The 18482-nt window shown below is 40.8% G+C and overlaps 1 protein-coding gene across 7 annotated transcripts in view; it reads left to right on the top strand.

The window, feature by feature from the left end:
- Positions 1-18482, top strand: part of BLM (BLM RecQ like helicase) — a 101507-nt gene that overhangs the window by 42679 nt on the left and 40346 nt on the right. For 4 of the 7 annotated variants that reach the window (XM_055277186.2, XM_055277187.2, XM_055277185.2 and 1 more), the window contains 7 exons: positions 2130-2262; positions 2577-3238; positions 5557-5748; positions 7890-8008; positions 9505-9618; positions 11751-11849; positions 12053-12201. In XM_055277186.2, coding sequence (XP_055133161.2) covers positions 2130-2262; positions 2577-3238; positions 5557-5748; positions 7890-8008; positions 9505-9618; positions 11751-11849; positions 12053-12201 — 1468 coding nt within the window. The remainder of the gene's footprint in view (positions 1-2129; positions 2263-2576; positions 3239-5556; positions 5749-7889; positions 8009-9504; positions 9619-11750; positions 11850-12052; positions 12202-18482) is intronic. The other 3 variants (XM_063638549.1, XM_063638550.1, XM_055277188.2) reach the window with 2 other exon arrangements.

Genomic DNA, 18482 nt, shown 5'->3' with positions numbered 1-18482 from the left:
CCTGAGTAGCTGGGACTACAGGCGTGCACCACCATGCCCAGCTTTTTTGTATTTTTATTAGAGACAGGGTTTCGCCACATTGAACAGGCTGGTGTTGAACTCCTGACCTCAGGTGATCCTCCAGCCTCAGCCTCCCAAACTGCTGGGATTATAGGCGTGAGCCACCATGCCCAGGCGCAGTTGAGGTTTTAGATGAAGGAAAGGGCTGGCACGGTGGCTCACGCCTGTAATCCCAGCACGTTGGGAGACCGAGGCGAGTGGATCATTTGAGGTTTAGGAATTCGAGACCAGCCTGCCCAATGTGGCAAAACCCCATCTCTAATAAAAATACAAAAAAGCCGAGCGTGGCAGCGTGTACTTGTAGTCCCAGGCACTCAGGAGGATAAGGCAGGAGAATCGCTTGAACCAGGGAAACGGAGGTTGCAGTAAGCCGACATTGCACCACTACACTCCAGCCTGGAAGACAGAGCGAGAATCTGTCTCAAAAAATAAAATAAAATAAAACCTCAACTGCTTTGAAATTCTATTTATTAGTTATGGCTTAATTTTTAAAATGGGAGTGGGCTGGCAGGATTCAGTTATTCAAACATCGTATCGGGAGATGCTCTCTCTCACTTGCCTTCTCTCTCCTCTCTTCTGTCCCATCTCTCCGGGTCAAACCTCCATTTCTTTCTACCTGCTTTCTACTTTTCCTTTGTATCAATCTTATTTGAAATCTGTCTTTCTTTATAAGGTGACAGAAATGGCCACCAGAATCATATTAAGCTTGGAAAAAGGGAGGTACTTTTTCCCAGTCAGTCCTAAGTATTTCCAGAGTTAATTTTCACTGGGCTGCCTTGTGTCAGATGCCTACTGAGGGAGTGGGAAGGGTAGGTCTAATAGGAAATCTTGGTGCTATACTGTTACCATTAAAGGGAAGCCTGGATTCCAGGCAGATCAGAACAACAGGTAGGGCTCTTGCCTGTCCAACGCTTAACAATACACTTTGTGTTGGCACAGTGAGCTTTGCACATGAAGTTAGTTAAAAATAAAATCATAGTTAACTGATAAACCTTTGTTCCAGCCAATGCCCTTGCTTACCCCAAGAAATATTAAATATTATGAAATTAAATGAAAACAGTTATGAGCTCTTATGATAAAGCATAGAGACAACCCAATTTCAAGTTAATTCACAGGAAGATAATAGGACAATATATGGTTGTTTATGATCTTGTTTTTACACTGCTTCACATTTTACATATGTGACTTTCAAAATCTTAAGACTTGGCTGGGCACAGTGGCTCACACCTGTAATCCCAGCACTTTAGGAGCCCAAGGCAGGAGGATCACTTAAGCCCAGGAGTTTGAGACCAGCCTGGGCAACATGGCAAGACCCTGTCTCTACAAAGAATAATTAATTAAAAAAAAAAAAAGAAGAAGAAGATGTGTTGTGTTGCTGGGCACAGTGGCATAGGCCTGTAGTCTCACCTACTTGGGAGGCTGAGGCAGGAGGATCTCTTGAGCCCAAGAGTTTGAGGGTTCCATGAGCAGTGATTGCACCACTGCAGTTTAGCCTGGGCAACAGAGCCAGACCCCCTTTCTTTCTTTCTTTTCTTTTTCTTTTTTTTTTTTTTTTTGAGACAAAGTCTCGCTCTTTTCCCCCAGGCTGGAGTGCAATGGCACGATCTTGGCTCACTGCAACCTCCACCTCCCAGATTCAAGCGATTCTCCTGCCTCAGCCTCCCGAATAGCTGGGATTACAGACACGCACCACTATGCCTGGCTAATTTTTGTATTATTAGTAAAGATGGGGTTTCACCACATTGGCCAGGCTGGTCTTGGACTCCTGACCTCAGGGGATCCACCCTCCTCGGCCTCCCAAAGTGTTGGGATTACAGGCATGAGCCACTGTGCCCAGCCCCACTTAAAAAAAAAAAAAAAGAAATCAAAATCTTAAGACTTTTTTTTTTTTTTTTTTAGTGACAGGGTCTCACTGTGTTGCCCAGGCTGGTCTTGAACTCCTGGACTTAAGCAATCCTCCTGCATTGGCCTCCCCAAAGGGCTGGGATTACAGTCATGAGCCACCACGCCTAGCCAAGACTTTTTTTTTTTTTTCAAAGAAAAATATTAACAACATAATTATTTTATAGCTAGACAGATAAGTTTACAGCAGCAGCTTATTCACGTGATGGAGCACATCTGTAAATTAATTGATACTATTCCTGATGATAAACTGAAACTTTTGGATTGTGGGAACGAACTGCTTCAGCAGCGGAACATAAGGTATCTTGATTTTCCCCCTTCTGGAATATATCTGATTATATTTCTACCACTTTAAGTGAAAAATGGACAGGGCAAAATGTTCAGGCTTTCTGGCCTGGAAATGGCATAAGGATGATCATCATGCCACTATGTTTTAAATTCGTTTACTTTTCAAACCACTCCTTTAACATTCGTATTCATGTTTTTAAGATTGGGAAAGAAACGAATATATTTTGCTACAATTTCTGTTTGGTATGAAAACTACAGATTTGCTTTTGTGGCCTACCAGAGTAAACTACTTATATTTAATACGTTGTTCTCTTTTCTCTCTTCAGAAGGAAACTTCTAACGGAAGTAGAATTTAATAAAAGTGATGCCAGTCTTCTTGGCTTAATGTGGAGATGCAGGCCTGATTCACTTGATGGCCCTATGGAGGGTGATTCCTGCCCTACAGGGAATTCTATGAAGGAGTTAAATTTGTCACACCTTCCCTCAAATTCTGTTTCCCCTGGGGACTGTTTACTGACTACCACCCTAGGAAAGACAGGATTCTCTGCCATCAGGGAGAATCTTTTTGAAAGACCTTTATTCAATACCCATTTACAGAAGTCCTTTGTAAGTAGCAACTGGGCTGAAACACCAAGACTAGGAAAAAAAAATGAAAGCTCTTATTTCCCAGGAAATGTTCTCACAAGCACTGCTGTGAAAGATCAGAATAAACATACTGCTTCAATAAATGACTTAGAAAGAGAAACCCAGCCTTCCTATGATATTGATAATTTCGACATAGATGACTTTGATGATGATGATGACTGGGAAAACATAATGCATAATTTAGCAGCCAGCAAATCTTCCACAGCTGCATATCAACCCATCAAGGAAGGTCGGCCAATTAAATCAGTATCAGAAAGACTTTCTTCAGCCAAGACAAACTGTCTTCCAGTGGCATCTACTGCTCAAAACATAAACTTCTCAGAGTCAATTCAGAATTACACTAGTAAGTTTAAAATAAATTGAATGCTTATATGAAAACAAAACTGTCCCAAAATAGGAATTATATAAGAAAAACCATAGCAAATCATCATTGCCTGAAAACCACATTGTTGCTATGCAAATTTCTACTGATGATATGAATTACAAATCACAATTTCAAAAGCAAGTTGCTCTTTTGTCTCTATAGCAGCTGTAGTTTTGTAAAATGTGTAATTATAACCTATTGTAGTAAGGCTCTAAAGTCATTACAAATGTGATTTGCCTTTGAATTAACATTTTTTAGTTCCCAAAACAATAAACTCATGAGGGCCAAGTTTTTAATGATTTTGGGATGGGCAAAAGCAAAAATGAATTCACATGCTAAAAATGTATTTTAGAATTCTGTACTGATGAGAATCGATTAATACAAAGTAGAGAAGCAGGTTTTATGTCTTTTTTTTTTTTTTTTTTTTGAGACGGAGCCTCGCTCTGTCACCCAGGCTGGAGTGCAGTGGCGCAATCTCGGCTCACTGCAAGCTCTGCCTCCCGGGTTCATGCCATTCTCCTGCCTCAGCCTCTCCGAGTAGCTGGGAATACAGGCGCCCGCCACCACACCCGGCTAATTTTTTTTTTTGTATTTTTAGTAGAGACGGGGTTTCACCGTGGTCTCGATCTCCTGACCTCGTGATCCGCCCGCCTTGGCCTCCCAAAGTGCTGGGATTACAAGTGTGAGCCACCGCGCCCGGCGGTTTTATGTCTTAAAATGTTAAAATATAGGTAGTCTAAAAAGGATATGAAGTCAGAAGTGTCTTAAACCAGTCAAACTACTTCTTTGGGCCTAAGGGCTCACTACATGCCATGTGCTATGCTGGGCGCTGATCATTTAAAGATGAATAACAAATACTAAGTAGTTCCTACCCTCCTGGAGCTCACAGCTTAGTGAGAGAGAAGTTTTGAGAGGAATGAAATTAGCCACTGTTAAGGCTCCAGAGAAAAGCCAAAAATAATTTTAAAACCTTACATCAACCCTATAAAGTTATCAAAAGTATTTTTTCGCTGAAATAAGTTTATAAAGTACAGCCCTCCCTATTTTTGCCATTGATGACTTAATACCACGGAGGTTGTTCTTACAGCTACGCTGCTGACCTTTAAAACAACGATTAATGGATTTATTTTTGTATCATGTTAGAATGTGTCATACTTGATGTTTGCAATTATCTTGAGACAGTTGAGTGTTGGGGTTAGCGTAACTGCCAGAGCTCTGTGAGTACCTCTTGTTCTCTGTGCTGAACCGGAGTTGCGACAGCCAGGCTACAGTGCAGGGACACGTGTGAGAGATGTTATGAAAGAAGAGCCTGACTCCAAGGTTTCAGACACTGATGACTGGGAAAACCGTGACACCAGTAACACAAACAGGGGAGTCAGGAGGCAGAGTCAGATTTGGAGAAAAGCTGAGAAGGGCTAGTTTAAGACTAGAGGTTAAAGTGCTGGTAAGTCATTCAGGTACCAATGTCTTGCAGACAACGGGAGCTGTGCACAGGACTGGAACTTAGGAGGCTGTCAGTTGGGTCTTAAGAGAGGTGTAGGCATTTGCTGCACACAGGTCATGTTTAAGATCACAGGACTAGGAAAGCTCCAAAAAAGAATGTCTACAGAGCCCAGTCCCAAATATCTGAAAGACTCCCTCCCCTATTTATGGGGCAGATGGAGGAAGTAGAGCCAGGAAAGGGAATTTAAAGTGAGTAGAAAACCATGATTGTCTTGGTGGTCATGGTTGGTGGAAGGGAGAAGAGGAAGGAAGGAATAAAAGTGGTAGGTGCTGTAGAAAAAGTCAAGGAAAATCGGCTGGGCGCGGTGGCTCACACCTGTAATCCCAGCACTTTGGGAGGCCGAGGCGGGCGGATCACGAGGTCAGGAGATCGAGACCATCCTGGCTAACACAGTGAAACCCCGTCTCTACTAAAAATACAAAAACTTAGCCAGGCGAGGTGGCGGGCGCTTGTAGTCCCAGCTACTCGGGAGGCTGAGGCAGGAGAATGGCGTGAACCCCGGGGGGCGGAGCCTGCAGTGAGCCGAGATCGCGCCACTGCACTCCAGCCTGGGCGACAGCAAGACTGTCTCAAAAAAAAAAAAAAAAGAAAAAGTCAAGGAAATACTTGATTTGGGCCTTTGGCAAGTTTTTGGTGGCTTTGAGACTTGTAGGGAAGGAAAGCCAGTAAACAGTTTAAGAACTGTGCTGCAGGGAAACGTGTGCCAGTGATTCTGCAGGGCAAGGGCAATGCTAAAGCTGTACTTTCACTGTATTCATGCACTGATTTTTCTTAATGTTGATTATTTTCCTAGACAAGTCAGCACAAAATTTAGCATCCAGAAATCTGAAACATGAGCGTTTCCAAAGTCTTAGTTTTCCTCATACAAAGGAAATGATGAAGATTTTTCACAAAAAATTTGGCCTGCATAATTTTAGAACTAATCAGCTAGAGGCGATCAATGCTGCACTGCTTGGTGAAGACTGTTTTATCCTGATGCCGACTGGTATGTATTTTTAGAAGTGAATTGGCAGGAATCCATTCGCAGATGTTAAATGAAAGCTCTTTAATAGAAATAAAAAGACCACCTACACAGTATTTCTATCATTTAGGGACCTCTTAAACCTCCCGTACCATAGTAAGAAAGTATATTACTTTATATCCTCTGTTCTGGTTGTTGACATGACGAAGTTTATAGCCCTGTAAGATTTTCAACTCGAAGCTCATTGTGTTGAACTGATCCAGAATTTTTCTTTGGGAATTTTTCTTTTTTCTAGTCTAAGCAATTTTGGAAATCAAACAGAAAAATCGCTGTCAGAGACCATGACCATTTCTGGCAGTTTATTTGCAACAATCTAGTGTTGCATAGTGGTTAAATCATATATGCATATATGCATAGTGGTCCATCAGCTATGGACCAAAGGCCTGGACTTAAAAGAACAGCTCTGCTGCTCACGGCAGTGTGGCCACATGCAAGGCACTTTACTCCCTGGATCCATTTTCTCATGTGTGCAATGGTGATAGCAGTAAAGTACCTGGTTCACAGAGTGGCATCAGGATTAAATGAAAATCATTTAGCACAATATTGTGTTGGCCCCACTTTAAAGAGTCTGGGACATTCATTGTGCTGTTAAAGCTTGTGACAGCTGTTCAATGATTTATAGTCATTCACATGAGAATATTAAATAAACAGGGCAGAGTGCATGGAGAATTTGCAGTTTCAGTACCTACGTGTAGTCCTCCCTCTGTCTATCACTTGACTTGTGACCTTTAGCAAGTTAGCTAGTGCTGTCATTATTGTATAATGTTGACTGGCATCTGAACTTTTTCATCCTGGTTTTTAGATTTAGATAGCCTTGGCTTAATAATCAGCATTTCAATTTTTATTAATTTATTAATCACTCTGTGCCTTCCTTTCAACCCTATTTTGGTGTTCCAGAACTCTAATGCTGGAAAAAACCTTGGCAACGATCTAATCCATTGATTTTTTTTCCAGGACTTTCCATTGTCCTTTAGGGTTTCAAGAGGGCATTTTTAAGGTCCTTCCACCCCAATTTCAACCACTTGTGAGAGAGAGATATATAATATATAATTATATATAATATGTATATTGTGTTGTATATAATGTCTATATATATAATTATAATATAGATATAGTGCATGTGTAAATATTCCAAATAAGGTTTATTTTATTTTTATTTCTTATTATTTTTGAGATAGGGTCTCTTGATCTGTCACCCATGCTGGAACACAGTGGTGCTATCACAGCTCACTGCAGCTTCAACTGGGTTCAAACAGTTCCCCCCACCTTAGCCTCCCAAGAAGCTGGGACTACAGGCATGTGCCACCACACCTGGCTAATTTTTAAATTTTTTGTAGAGACAGGATTTCTCTGTGTTGCCCAAGTTGATCTCAAATTCCCTGGGCTCAAGCAGTCCCCCTGTCTTAGGCTCCCAAAGTGATGGGATTTATAAATAATAAAAGTAAATAAACATTATATAGAAAGTAATTATTTTAATCCTAGTGTCATTTTTAGAGACTCTTCTACTACTAGAAATAAAAACTTTACTGTATTCCATTGCATTTTAAGTTTCCTGCCCTAATTCTTGCCTTTGCTATTATATATGTCTATATAAGATATCCTAGGCCGGGCGCAGTGGCTTGTGCCTGTAATCCCAGCACTTTGGGAGGCTGAGGCAGGTGGATTACCTGAGGTCAGGAGTTCAAGACCAGCCTGGCCAACATGGTGAAACCTGTCTCTACTAAAAATACAAAAATTAGCAGGATGTGGTGGTGCATGCCTATAGTCCTAGCTACTGGGCAGGGTAAGGCATGACAATTGCTTGAACCTGGGAGGTGGAGGTTGTAGTGAGCTCAGATGACACCACTGCACTCCAGCCTGGGCAACAGAATGAGACTGTCTCAAAAAAAAAAAAAAAAAAAAAAACTTTTTTTTTAAAGTTCATTTTTACACATTATTTAAATTGCCTAAATATAATAGTTTGAGTCATTTGAGTATTGCAAATTGTTGGCACCGGGGACAGTATGCCTTGGTGTCCTATTAATGATGTGATTTCTTTTGTAACTTAAAAATTCATGCTCTTAAGACAGAACCTAACAGATATTTTTTTCATTGTTCTCTTTCAGGAGGCGGTAAGAGTTTGTGTTACCAGCTCCCCGCCTGTGTTTCTCCTGGGGTCACTATTGTCATTTCTCCCTTGAGATCACTAATTGTAGATCAAGTCCAAAAGCTGACTTCCTTGGATGTAAGTTATAAAAATACTAATAAAAACATGCCTTAGAAACAATTAAATTTCAGTCCTCTGGATAACCTTTTTATTAAATAGTTCATGATTTATAAAAAATAAAGCACAGCAGTTAAATTTGCAGTTGAACAGACGTCTGAAAATTTGATACAGATAACCTGTAGTTCAATCTGATTTTATTCTACAAGAATGTATCTTAGTAACTACTTTTAACCAATGCTATTTTTTGCTGATGTAAATTTTTTTAACTAATAAAAAATCATTTCTTTTTTCAGTACTGCCAGGTCAGCATAGTTCTCTTTCCCTTATATCTTAAAATGCATACACACATGCATGCCTGCACACATATGTCTTTTTTCCTCATGGCTGAGTTTAAGGAAGTAAATGAATGCATTCTACCTAACTCTTCACAATGTAGGTGGGGGTGGTGGCTCATGCCTGTAATCCCAGTGACTTGGAAGGCTAAGGTGGGAGGACTGCTTGAGGCCAAGAATTCAAGACCAGCCTGGGCAACACAGCAAGACTTTCTCTACAGAAAAATAAAATAAGCTGGTCATGGTTGTGAAAACCTGTGGTCCCAGCTACTTAGGAAGCTGAGGGAGGAGGGTCTCTTGAGCCCAGGAGTTTGAGGCTGCAGTGAGTCATGATCATGCCACTACAATCTAGCCTTGGTGAAAGCGAGACCCCAACTCAATCACATTGTGATTAAAAAGAACTGTTTTAAGAGTTATGAGTCACCACCCCTTGATAAGACCACTAGTTTTTTTTTCTTCCAAAGAATGTCTTAGTGCAGTGATGGTAGCCATTGTTCAACCATTTGTGATATTATGGCCCCTTTCTTGTCATTAATCTTTAAAACTCTGAAATACATTTATCTAAAAAAAGATGCCATACAGTAGGACTGGAATATCTTGTATACCAAATTCATATTTATCTTATTTACAAAGATGAAAAATAAAGCAAGAAAAGGAAATAAACAATGAGAAGACCATTTTGTGTTATGCTTTTTTTTGTTTTGTTTTGTTTTGTTTTAAGACAGAGTCTTGTTCTGTTGCCCGGGCAGGAGTGCAGTGGTGCAACCTTGGCTCACTGCAACCTCTGCCTCCCAAGGTCCAGCAATTTTCCTGCCTTAGCCTCCTGAGTAGCTGGGATCACAGGCACCTGCCACCACGCCAGGCTAATTTTTGTATTTTCAGTAGAGATGGGGTTTCTCCGTGTTGGCCATGCTAGTCTCGAACTCCTGACCCCAAGTGATCCACCTGCCTCAGCCTCCCAAAGTGCTGAAATTACAGGCATGAGCCACCACGCCCTGCCTGAGTTATGCTTAATAAGGGTTTTTTAAAATGTATGTACTTACATACTTGTTATATTGAGATATGTATTTCCTTTGATAGGTTTGATATGTGACTAATAAAATATTTATAAAACCTAAGGACAAATGTAATTTTGTCAGGTTAATATATAAAATTGAAATTGTTTACTACTTTTATACTTAGATTCCAGCTACATATCTGACAGGTGATAAGACTGACTCAGAAACTACAAATATTTACCTCCAGTTATCAAAAAAAGACCCAATCATAAAACTTCTATATGTCACTCCAGAAAAGGTTTGTATTTATATCATTATTTTAAAATATATTAAAGACCACTAGAATACATATATTTTTAAAATTTTAACAAAATTTTGTATATGTAGTGCAAAGAATTTTTGTATAACTTTCATCCAGAAACCCCAAATGGTAACATTTTACTATAATTGCTTTGTTATTCTCTCTCTGCATGTATTTTCCTGACACATTTGATTGAAAATTGCAGACGTGGTATCCTTTTAAACCCTAAGTACTTCACTGTACGTTTCCTAAAAACAAAGTATTCTCTTATATAACCTCAGTACAATGATCAAAATTAGGAGATGTACATTGATGCAGTACTGTTACTTAATCTGTAAACCTTATTCCGGTTTCACTAGTTGTCCCAATAATGTCCTTTATAGCAAAAGAAAATCCCAGATCATGCATGCATTCAGTTGTCCTTCTCTGTAATCTTGTAAACAGTTTCTCTCTCTTAATATCTTTTGTGATTTTGACATTTTTGAAGGCCAGTCGTTTTGAGAACTATCCCTCAATTTGAGTTTATCTTGCTTCCTCCTGTTTAGATTCCTGTTACTTCTTGAATATCACAGAAACGGTGATATGTTCTCATGTCCACTGTCAGGAGGCACTTGATGTCGATTCGTCCCATTACTGACAATGTTAGTTAACTGATCGCTTGGTTATGGTAGTGTCTGATAGACTTCTCCACTGTAAAGTTACTCTTTCTTTTTGGCCTTTGTAATTAGTAGATATCCTGTTGTGGGATGCTTTGAGACTATGTAAATATCCTGCTAGTGATCAGAATTTGACCCACAAGTTTTAGCATCCATTGATGATTCTTCCCCAATCAATTATTACTATAATAGATATAAAATTATTTTTTAAATGTAGTTGGTGTTTTGCCATAAGGAAGAGTTTTCCTGTTGGTTACACTTTTTTTTCCTTTCTTTTTTTTTTTTTTTTTTTTTTTTTTTTTGAGGTGGAGTCTCACTCTGTCACCCAGGCGGGAGTGCTTGGCTCAGTGCAATCTCGGCTCACTGCAACCTGGGTTCAAGTGATTCTCCTGCCTCAGCCTCCCAAGTAGCTAGGACTACAGGTGTGTGCCATGATACCTGGCTAATTTTTGTATTTTTTGTAGAGATGGGGTTTTGCCATGTTGGCCAGGCTTGTCTGTAACTCCTGACCTTAAGTGATCCACCCGCTTCGGCCTCCTAAAGTGCTGGGATTACAAGCGTGAGCCACTGTGCCCAGCCCACATATTTACTGATAGCAGCATGAACTCATGACTTCTTAATTTATTCAATGAGTTACATTCAATTATCAAGTATTTTGATGTTCTAATTGTCCTAGATGTGAACAGTGAAACATCTCTATCAAGCTGGCTTCTCTGTCCTTTTGACATGTCCCTGTCAAGGTGTGAGTCCTACATGTGCTCGTTGCTACTGAGATGTCATTGCTTCTAGGCCCGGTTATGAAGAGAGCTATAAAATATATAATTTTCCCCCAGCCAACATGCATCCATATAACCCGGATATGTAACCCTGTTGCCAATGTAAATGTGTGGTGGCCCTCAGATGTCTTGAAGCAGACAAAAGTTTTAGAACCACTAACTTGCTAAATAAGCTGTTTGCTTAATGTTGGTAAACATTCTAAAATTTGATCTGCTATTTTCTATTACTTCTGCTGCTCTCTTCATAGATTGAAATAAGAACCAATTTTATATGGAGGTGTTTTTGTTTTTGTTTTTGTTTTTTCGAGACCGAGTTTTCACTATTGTTACCAGGCTGGAGTGCAGTGGCGTGATCTCGGCTCACCGCAACCTCCACCTCCCGAGTTCAAGCGATTCTCCTGCCTCAGCCTTCCTGAGTAACTGGGATTACAGGAATGCACCACCATGCCCGACTAATTTTGTATTTTTAGTAGAGGCGGGGTTTCATCATGTTGGTTAGGCTGGTCACAAACTCCCGACCTCAGATGATCCATCCACCTCGGCTTCCCAAAGTGCTGGGATTACAGGTGTGAGCCACCGCACCTGGTCTTATAGGGAGGTTTTAATACAGCTTAAGTTGTGATGGAGTTTGAAGACCACAGAATCATAAGGTGATGTGTTTCAGTGTTTTTAAATGTCTAATATATTTCTGGCCTAGATCTGTGCAAGTAACAGACTCATTTCTACTCTGGAGAATCTCTATGAGAGGAAGCTCTTGGCACGTTTTGTTATTGATGAAGCACATTGTGTCAGTCAGGTAAATACTGTTTTTTATATCCGGAAATACCGATAAATACATACTACCAACAATATATGTATTTACTGAATAAAAACCCACATTGAGTGAACTAGTCTGCTATTTTACTGAAGAATAAGGTAGTTCTTAATACATTGAGCAGTGTTGGCTTATAGAAGGAAGCTCCAAGTAGTCTGAAAAGCAGTATTTTTTTTTCCAACTAGTGGGGACATGATTTTCGTCAAGATTACAAAAGAATGAATATCCTTCGCCAGAAGTTTCCTTCTGTTCCAGTGATGGCTCTTACGGCCACAGCTAATCCCAGGGTCCAGAAGGACATCCTCACTCAGCTGAAGATTCTCAGACCTCAGGTGTAAGTTGTTGCACGTCATGTATTTGAGAACCCTGGGGCAGTGACTGCCAGAGCTGCTACATGTTAGAATCACCTGTGGCGCTTTAACGCCACCACCCCACCCCACCCCACCCCCATGCCCAAGTTGTAACCCGATGGCAGCTAAATCAGAATGTTTGAGGCTGAGAGCCAGTATTTTTTTAAAAATCCCCAAGTGATTACAATGTGCAGCAGAGTTTGAGAACCAGAGTCCTAGGGCTTTTCTTCACTTACTGAAATTAAAACTCCATTTCAGTACCTACTTTGGAAGTAGGGATAAATTGCATGCCATATCTGTCATCCCCGGGATAGTCCCAGTAATAAATTAATTTTTGCTTATCTAATTTTGGCTTCCATATATCCTAGAGTATACTTCGTGAAATGAAAGGTGACCCTGCTTTGTCATTTCCCCCTAAGGTCCCAATTGAATCCAGGATGTTGAAAATAGTCCAGATACTATGTCGAATAGCTTTTTTACTTTGTTTTCTTCTCTACAACAAAACGCTTCTTGTTCCCACCAAATCCATAATTCTTCAGTAACAAAGCCTACTATAAAAGAAATCCCCCGTTTTTTTTTTTTTTTTTTTTTTTGAGACGGAGTCTCGCTCTGTCGCCCAGGCTGGAGTGCAGTGGCCTGATCTCGGGTCACTGCAAGTTCTGCCTCCCGGGGTTCACGCCATTCTCCCGCCTCAGCCTCCCGAGTAGCTGGGACTATAGGCGCCACCACCACGCCCAGCTAATTTTTTTTGTATTTTTAGTAGAGACGGGGTTTCACCATCTTAGCCAGGAGGGTCTCGATCTCCTGACCTCGTGATCCGCCCGCCTTGGCCTCCCAAAGTGCTGGGATTACAGGCGTGAGCCACCGTGCCCGGCCAATCCCCATATATTTATCTAGGCTGTACTGGATTATTTTATACTTCTACTTCAGTTTGTAGAGATATGAATTCTTTGGTAGGTTTATTCACTCAGCAAATATTTATTTAACAACTGTTGTGTGCCGAGGTTAAAGTATTTTTTTCTTCTAATTTATTAGTGTGCGCTTTAGTTTGAGATGTTAACATTAACGTGGTATGCTTGAAGGAGTAATGACTGAATCGGATATTGAGGTGAATTTTTAAAGCACAGCTTTTGTTCACTTGAAAATAAAGACAAGCTGGTGCTATAAATACTATAAGCAGTAAGAACAGCAACAGTATCTCTTAGAGGGTTATGAGAAGAACTGAAGGTTCCTTATGAAGGATATGAATGGGTCATGAGATTAAGATAGTTACAAAAGCTTTTGCAGGTTAAACTGGCAGCTTCTAAATCATCTGATCTAAGTCAAGGAATTCAAGCATTTTGGGTTTCTTCCAGCCTTTAAGTTGTTTGGTTCCAGCCTAGAATTATTTTATTGCTAGTAGCACTGTTATATAGCAGTAATGACCAGACTCAAGTGCTAGGATTTTAGAGTCCTCAGAATTTTGTGTGTGTGATCACAAAGTTTGGAATGGAATATTGTAATTTAATCTCACTTGCAGAGGAGTATTTGTATTAAATTTGGGGAAAAATATTTTGCTTCTATAATTGATATGCATTATAATGCTATATTTAAGATGTCATACTAGGCTGGGTGCAGTGGCTCATGCCTGTAATCCCAGCACTTTGGGAGGCCGAGGCAGGCAGATCACCTAAGATCAGGAGTTCAAGACCAGCCTGGCCAACGTGGGGATACTCCATCTCTACTAAAAATACAAAAATTAGCCAGGCCTACTGGTGTGCGCCTGTAATCGCTGCTACTCAGGAAGCTGAGGCAGGAGAATTGCTTGAACCCGGGAGGCGGAGGTTGCAGTGAGCCAAGATCACGCCACTGTACTCCAGCCTGGGCGACAGAGTAAGGCTCTGTCTCAAAAACAAAAAACAAAAAAAAGATGTCATATTATACTTTAGAGTCTAATAAATAACCTATTTGCAAGAACTTTGCTTCTGTAAGTACTACATTGATCTATAATTTTTTTTTTTTTTTTGAGACAGGTCTTGCCATGTTGCCATGTTACCCAGGCTGGTCTCGAACTCCTGGGCTTAAACAGTCGTCCCGTCTCAGCCTTCCTAAGTGCTGGGATTTTTCTGTCCGCTTATGCCAGATGCAATCTACTGTTCTTTTAGATTAGTTACATCAATGGCAAATGACTATAGTTAAATGATAAAAAAATTTCTTTTCCTTTTGAATGACTTTTTGTAAGTATAGGATTTGTGATTTATGTTTGAGTAAACAGTGTACATATTTATTTATTTATTTAGAGGCAGGCACCTTGAATCTGTTTTCTTAGTACTGTGGGGAAGAGATCTGCCTGGGAAGGCAAGATTGTGGATTTCCAGTCTCCAGCACTTGGTACATAATTGGTACTCAGTAATAATCAATAAATGAAAAACGTGGAGGAATTTGGGTAAATGTAAAAATTTACGCATGTCTGTTGACTCCTTAATGTGTTTGGCGCTTCTCTGCATTTGGAAGTAGGAAATTTTAAGGAACACTTTCTGGGACTCTGTTTCCTGATCTTTTCCACCAGTAGGCCCTGGTTTGGATTAAATTTGCTCAACTGCTGCTATGTTGTGGCCCTGGCGAAGTCAGGTATTCCTAAGGTTGAAGCCACAGCCCCTGTGCTGCTCTCCTCCTGCCAGTCTGTAATAATATTCTTCCTCTTCGGGAAATACAAGGCACATAAAAAAGGCTTTATTCCATTTCCTTAGGGCCTTAAAATAGGAACTGGAAGAGAGCAAAGAGACAGGCATATAGAGTTAACTATAATAGAACAATAATAATAGCTAACACTTAACATATCCAGCCTACTCAGTGTGCCAGGCACTGTTGTCGTTTTATGTGTATTAACCTCCTTGTCCACACAAAAGCAAGGTAGGTACTCCTATTTTCCTCATTCTACAGGTGAGGAAATTGAGGCACAAAGAGATTACATAACTTCATATGCCTAGCAAAGGTTGGACTGAGAACTTAAAACCCCCGATAGCTGGTTTCAGAATCCTTTAAATACTAGGTCAAATTGCAGAAAGAAGAAAGCAGTGATTTGAGATGTAAATTACAGCTGCAGGAAATGAAGAAGACAAGATAAGCTAGAACCCCCAGTAACAGCTGTTGTGAGGAGGGGTCAGATCAAGTTTCGTAAAGGCACTGGGCATTGTAGGAGGAGTAGTTTATTTAAAAGCGTAGGCTGGGCATGGTGACTCACGCCTGTAATCTCAGCACTTTGGGAGGCCAAGGTGGGCGGATCACCTGAGGTCAGGAGTTCAAGACCAGACTGACCAACAAGGAGAAACCCTGTCTCTACCAAAAATACAAAACTAGCCGGGCCTGGTGGTGCATACCTGTAATCCCAGCTGCTTGGGAGGCTGAGGCAGGAGAATCACTTGAACCCGGGAGGCGGAGGTTGCAGTGAGCCGAGATCGCACCACTGCACCCCAGCCTGGGCAACAAGAGCGAGACTCTGTCTCAAAAAAAAAAAAAAAAAAAAAAAAAAGATAAAAGCGTAAACAGCAGCCAAGCACAGTGGCTCACAGCTGTAATCCCAACACTTCGGGAGGCCAAGGCAGATGGATCACCTGAGGTCAGGAGTTGAAGATCAGCCTGGCCAACATGTTGAAACCCCATCTCTACTAAAAATATAAAAATTAACCAGGCGTGGTGGTGGGCGCCTGTAATACCAGCTACTTGGAAGGCTGAGGCAGGAAAATTGATTGTACCTGGGAGGCAGAGGTTGCAGTGATCCAAGATCATACCACTGCACTCCAGCCTGGGTGATAGAGCAAGACTCCATCTGAAAAACAAACAAACAACAACAAAAGGCTTAAACAGCTGTATTGAGATAAAATTTACATACCATAAAATTCACCTAAAGTTGACACTTCAATGGCCTTTTTTTTTTTTTTTAGTTTGTGTATAAGGTTGTGCAGCCATCACCATTATCTAATTTTAGAACATTTTTGTCTCCATTGAAAGGGAGAGTATACCCATTAGCAGTCAATTCCTACTTTCTCACTTCTCACTTCCCCCATTCCTAGGCAACCCCTCATCTACTTTCTGTCTCCGTAGATTTGCGCCTATTCTGGACATTTCCTATAAATGGAATCACATAACATGTGGCCTTTTGTGACTGACTTCATTCACTGAGCATGTTTTTAAGGTTCCTCCATGTTGTAGCCTGTTTCAGTATTTCATTCCTTTCTATTTTCAAATAATATTCCATTTTATGGATCCTACTTTCTGTTTTATTTACCCATTCATCATTTGATGATATTCAAGCTGTTTCAATTTTTTGGTTTTTTTTGAATAATGCTGCTGTGAACATTTGTGTAGAAGTTGTTCTGTGGTCATCAGTTTTATTTCTCTTGGGTTGCTGGGTCTGTGGTAACTATATGATTAACCTTTTCAAGGACTGCTAAACTAGTTTTCAAAGTGCCTCCATCTTTTTTTTTTTTTGAGACAGAGTCTCACTCTGTCACTCAGGCTGGAGTGCAGTGGCGCAATCTCGGCTCACTGCAACCTCCACTTCCTGGGTTCAAGCAATTCTCCTGCCTCAGCCTCCCGAGTAGCTGGGACTATTTTTGTATTTTTGTAATTTTGTATTTTTAGTAGAGATGGGGTTTCACCATGTTGGCCAGGCTGTTCTTGAACTCCTGACCTCAGGTGATCCACCCATCTCGACCTCCCAAAGTGCTGGGATTATAGATGTGAACCACTGCACCCGACCACCTCCATCATTTTATATTACTTTCAGCAGTGTATGGGGGTTGCAGTTTTTCCACATGCTCATCAACACTTGTTACTGTCTTTTTTTATTACAGCTATATGAAGTGGTAGGTGAATGGCATTTTAGCAGGCAAAGAGTGAAAATTCAGGGCTGAAGTTTCTGTTATAAAAGTACAGTTCAGGCCAGGCTCGGTGGCTCACACCTGTTATCCCAGCACTTTGGGTGGCCGAGGCGGGTGGATCACCTGAGGTCAGGAGTTGGAGACCAGCCTGGCCAACATGGTGAAACTCCATCTCTACTAAAAACACAAAAATTAGCCGGGTATGGTGGCATGCGCCTATAGTCACAGCTACTCGGGAGGCTGAGACAGGAGAATTGCTTGAAACCGGGAGGCGGAGGTTGCAGTGAGCCAAGATCATGCCACTACACTCCAGACAAAAAAAAAAAAAAAAAAGTACAGGTCAGGCCCGAGGAATGGTGAATAATCCATTAGATAAGTGGAGAAACATAGAGAAGGGATGACCCTGACAAGGTGGCTTGAGGCCAGATCATGGAGGGTCTTGCATATAACGATGGTAAAATGTTTGGACTTTATTCTTTTGGCACTTTAACCTGGGAAGTGGCTTGATCTGAACTGTGTGGATGAATGATAACCCTGGCAAGATAATAGAGGAGAGGATGAGTGGGAGAACAGAAAGTTAGAGGTAGAGCAGCCCTTCGGGAATCTATTGCAGTCATTGAGGAGAGATGATGCTGGTGGAAACAGCAGAAGTGGAAGGAAGAAACAGAGTCAAGAGAGAGGGCATTAATGGCGCATTAATGGCAACTAAATGGAATGAGAAAAGTGGATACAGTTGAAGTTTATACTAGTTCCTGGGGCAGGTCCCTAGTACCATTGACCATAAATGGAAATGGAGGAAGGAAGATGAGTAATAAATTTGATTTTAGATGCATGATGCCTGGGATATTTAAGGGATGAGTGGATGACCAAGATAGCCATCTTCATACCTTCTTTGATCACATGTACCTCCTGAAAAAAATCCTGGAAAACTATGTACCTCCTGCATATATATATATATATGTTTTAAATATATATATGTTTTAAATATATATATGTTTTAAATATATATATAACATATATGTATTATATATATGTGTTTTTATTATATATATATATGTTTTAGACCAAGTTTCGCTCTTGTTGCCCAGGCTGGAGTGCAATGACACGATCTCTGCAACCTCCACCTCCCGAGTTCAAGTTATTCTCCCGCCTCAGCCTCCCGAGTAGCTGGGACTACAGGCACTTGCCACCATGCCCGGCTAATTTTTCTATTTTTAGTAGAGACGGGGTTTCACCATGTTGGCCAGGCTGGTCTGAAACTCCTAACCTCAGGTGATCCACCCGCCCCAGCCTCCCAAAGTGCTGGGAATACGTGAGCCACCACGCCCGGCCATAAGCATACATTTTGATTGAGAATTTATCTCTTAATGAGATAGGCCTTTTGTTTGTTTGTTTGTTTAAGA

The sequence above is a fragment of the Symphalangus syndactylus genome, chromosome 5 (assembly GCF_028878055.3).
Source record: "Symphalangus syndactylus isolate Jambi chromosome 5, NHGRI_mSymSyn1-v2.1_pri, whole genome shotgun sequence".
Lineage (NCBI taxonomy): Eukaryota > Metazoa > Chordata > Mammalia > Primates > Hylobatidae > Symphalangus > Symphalangus syndactylus.
This window is presented reverse-complemented; position numbering and strand designations above follow the sequence as displayed.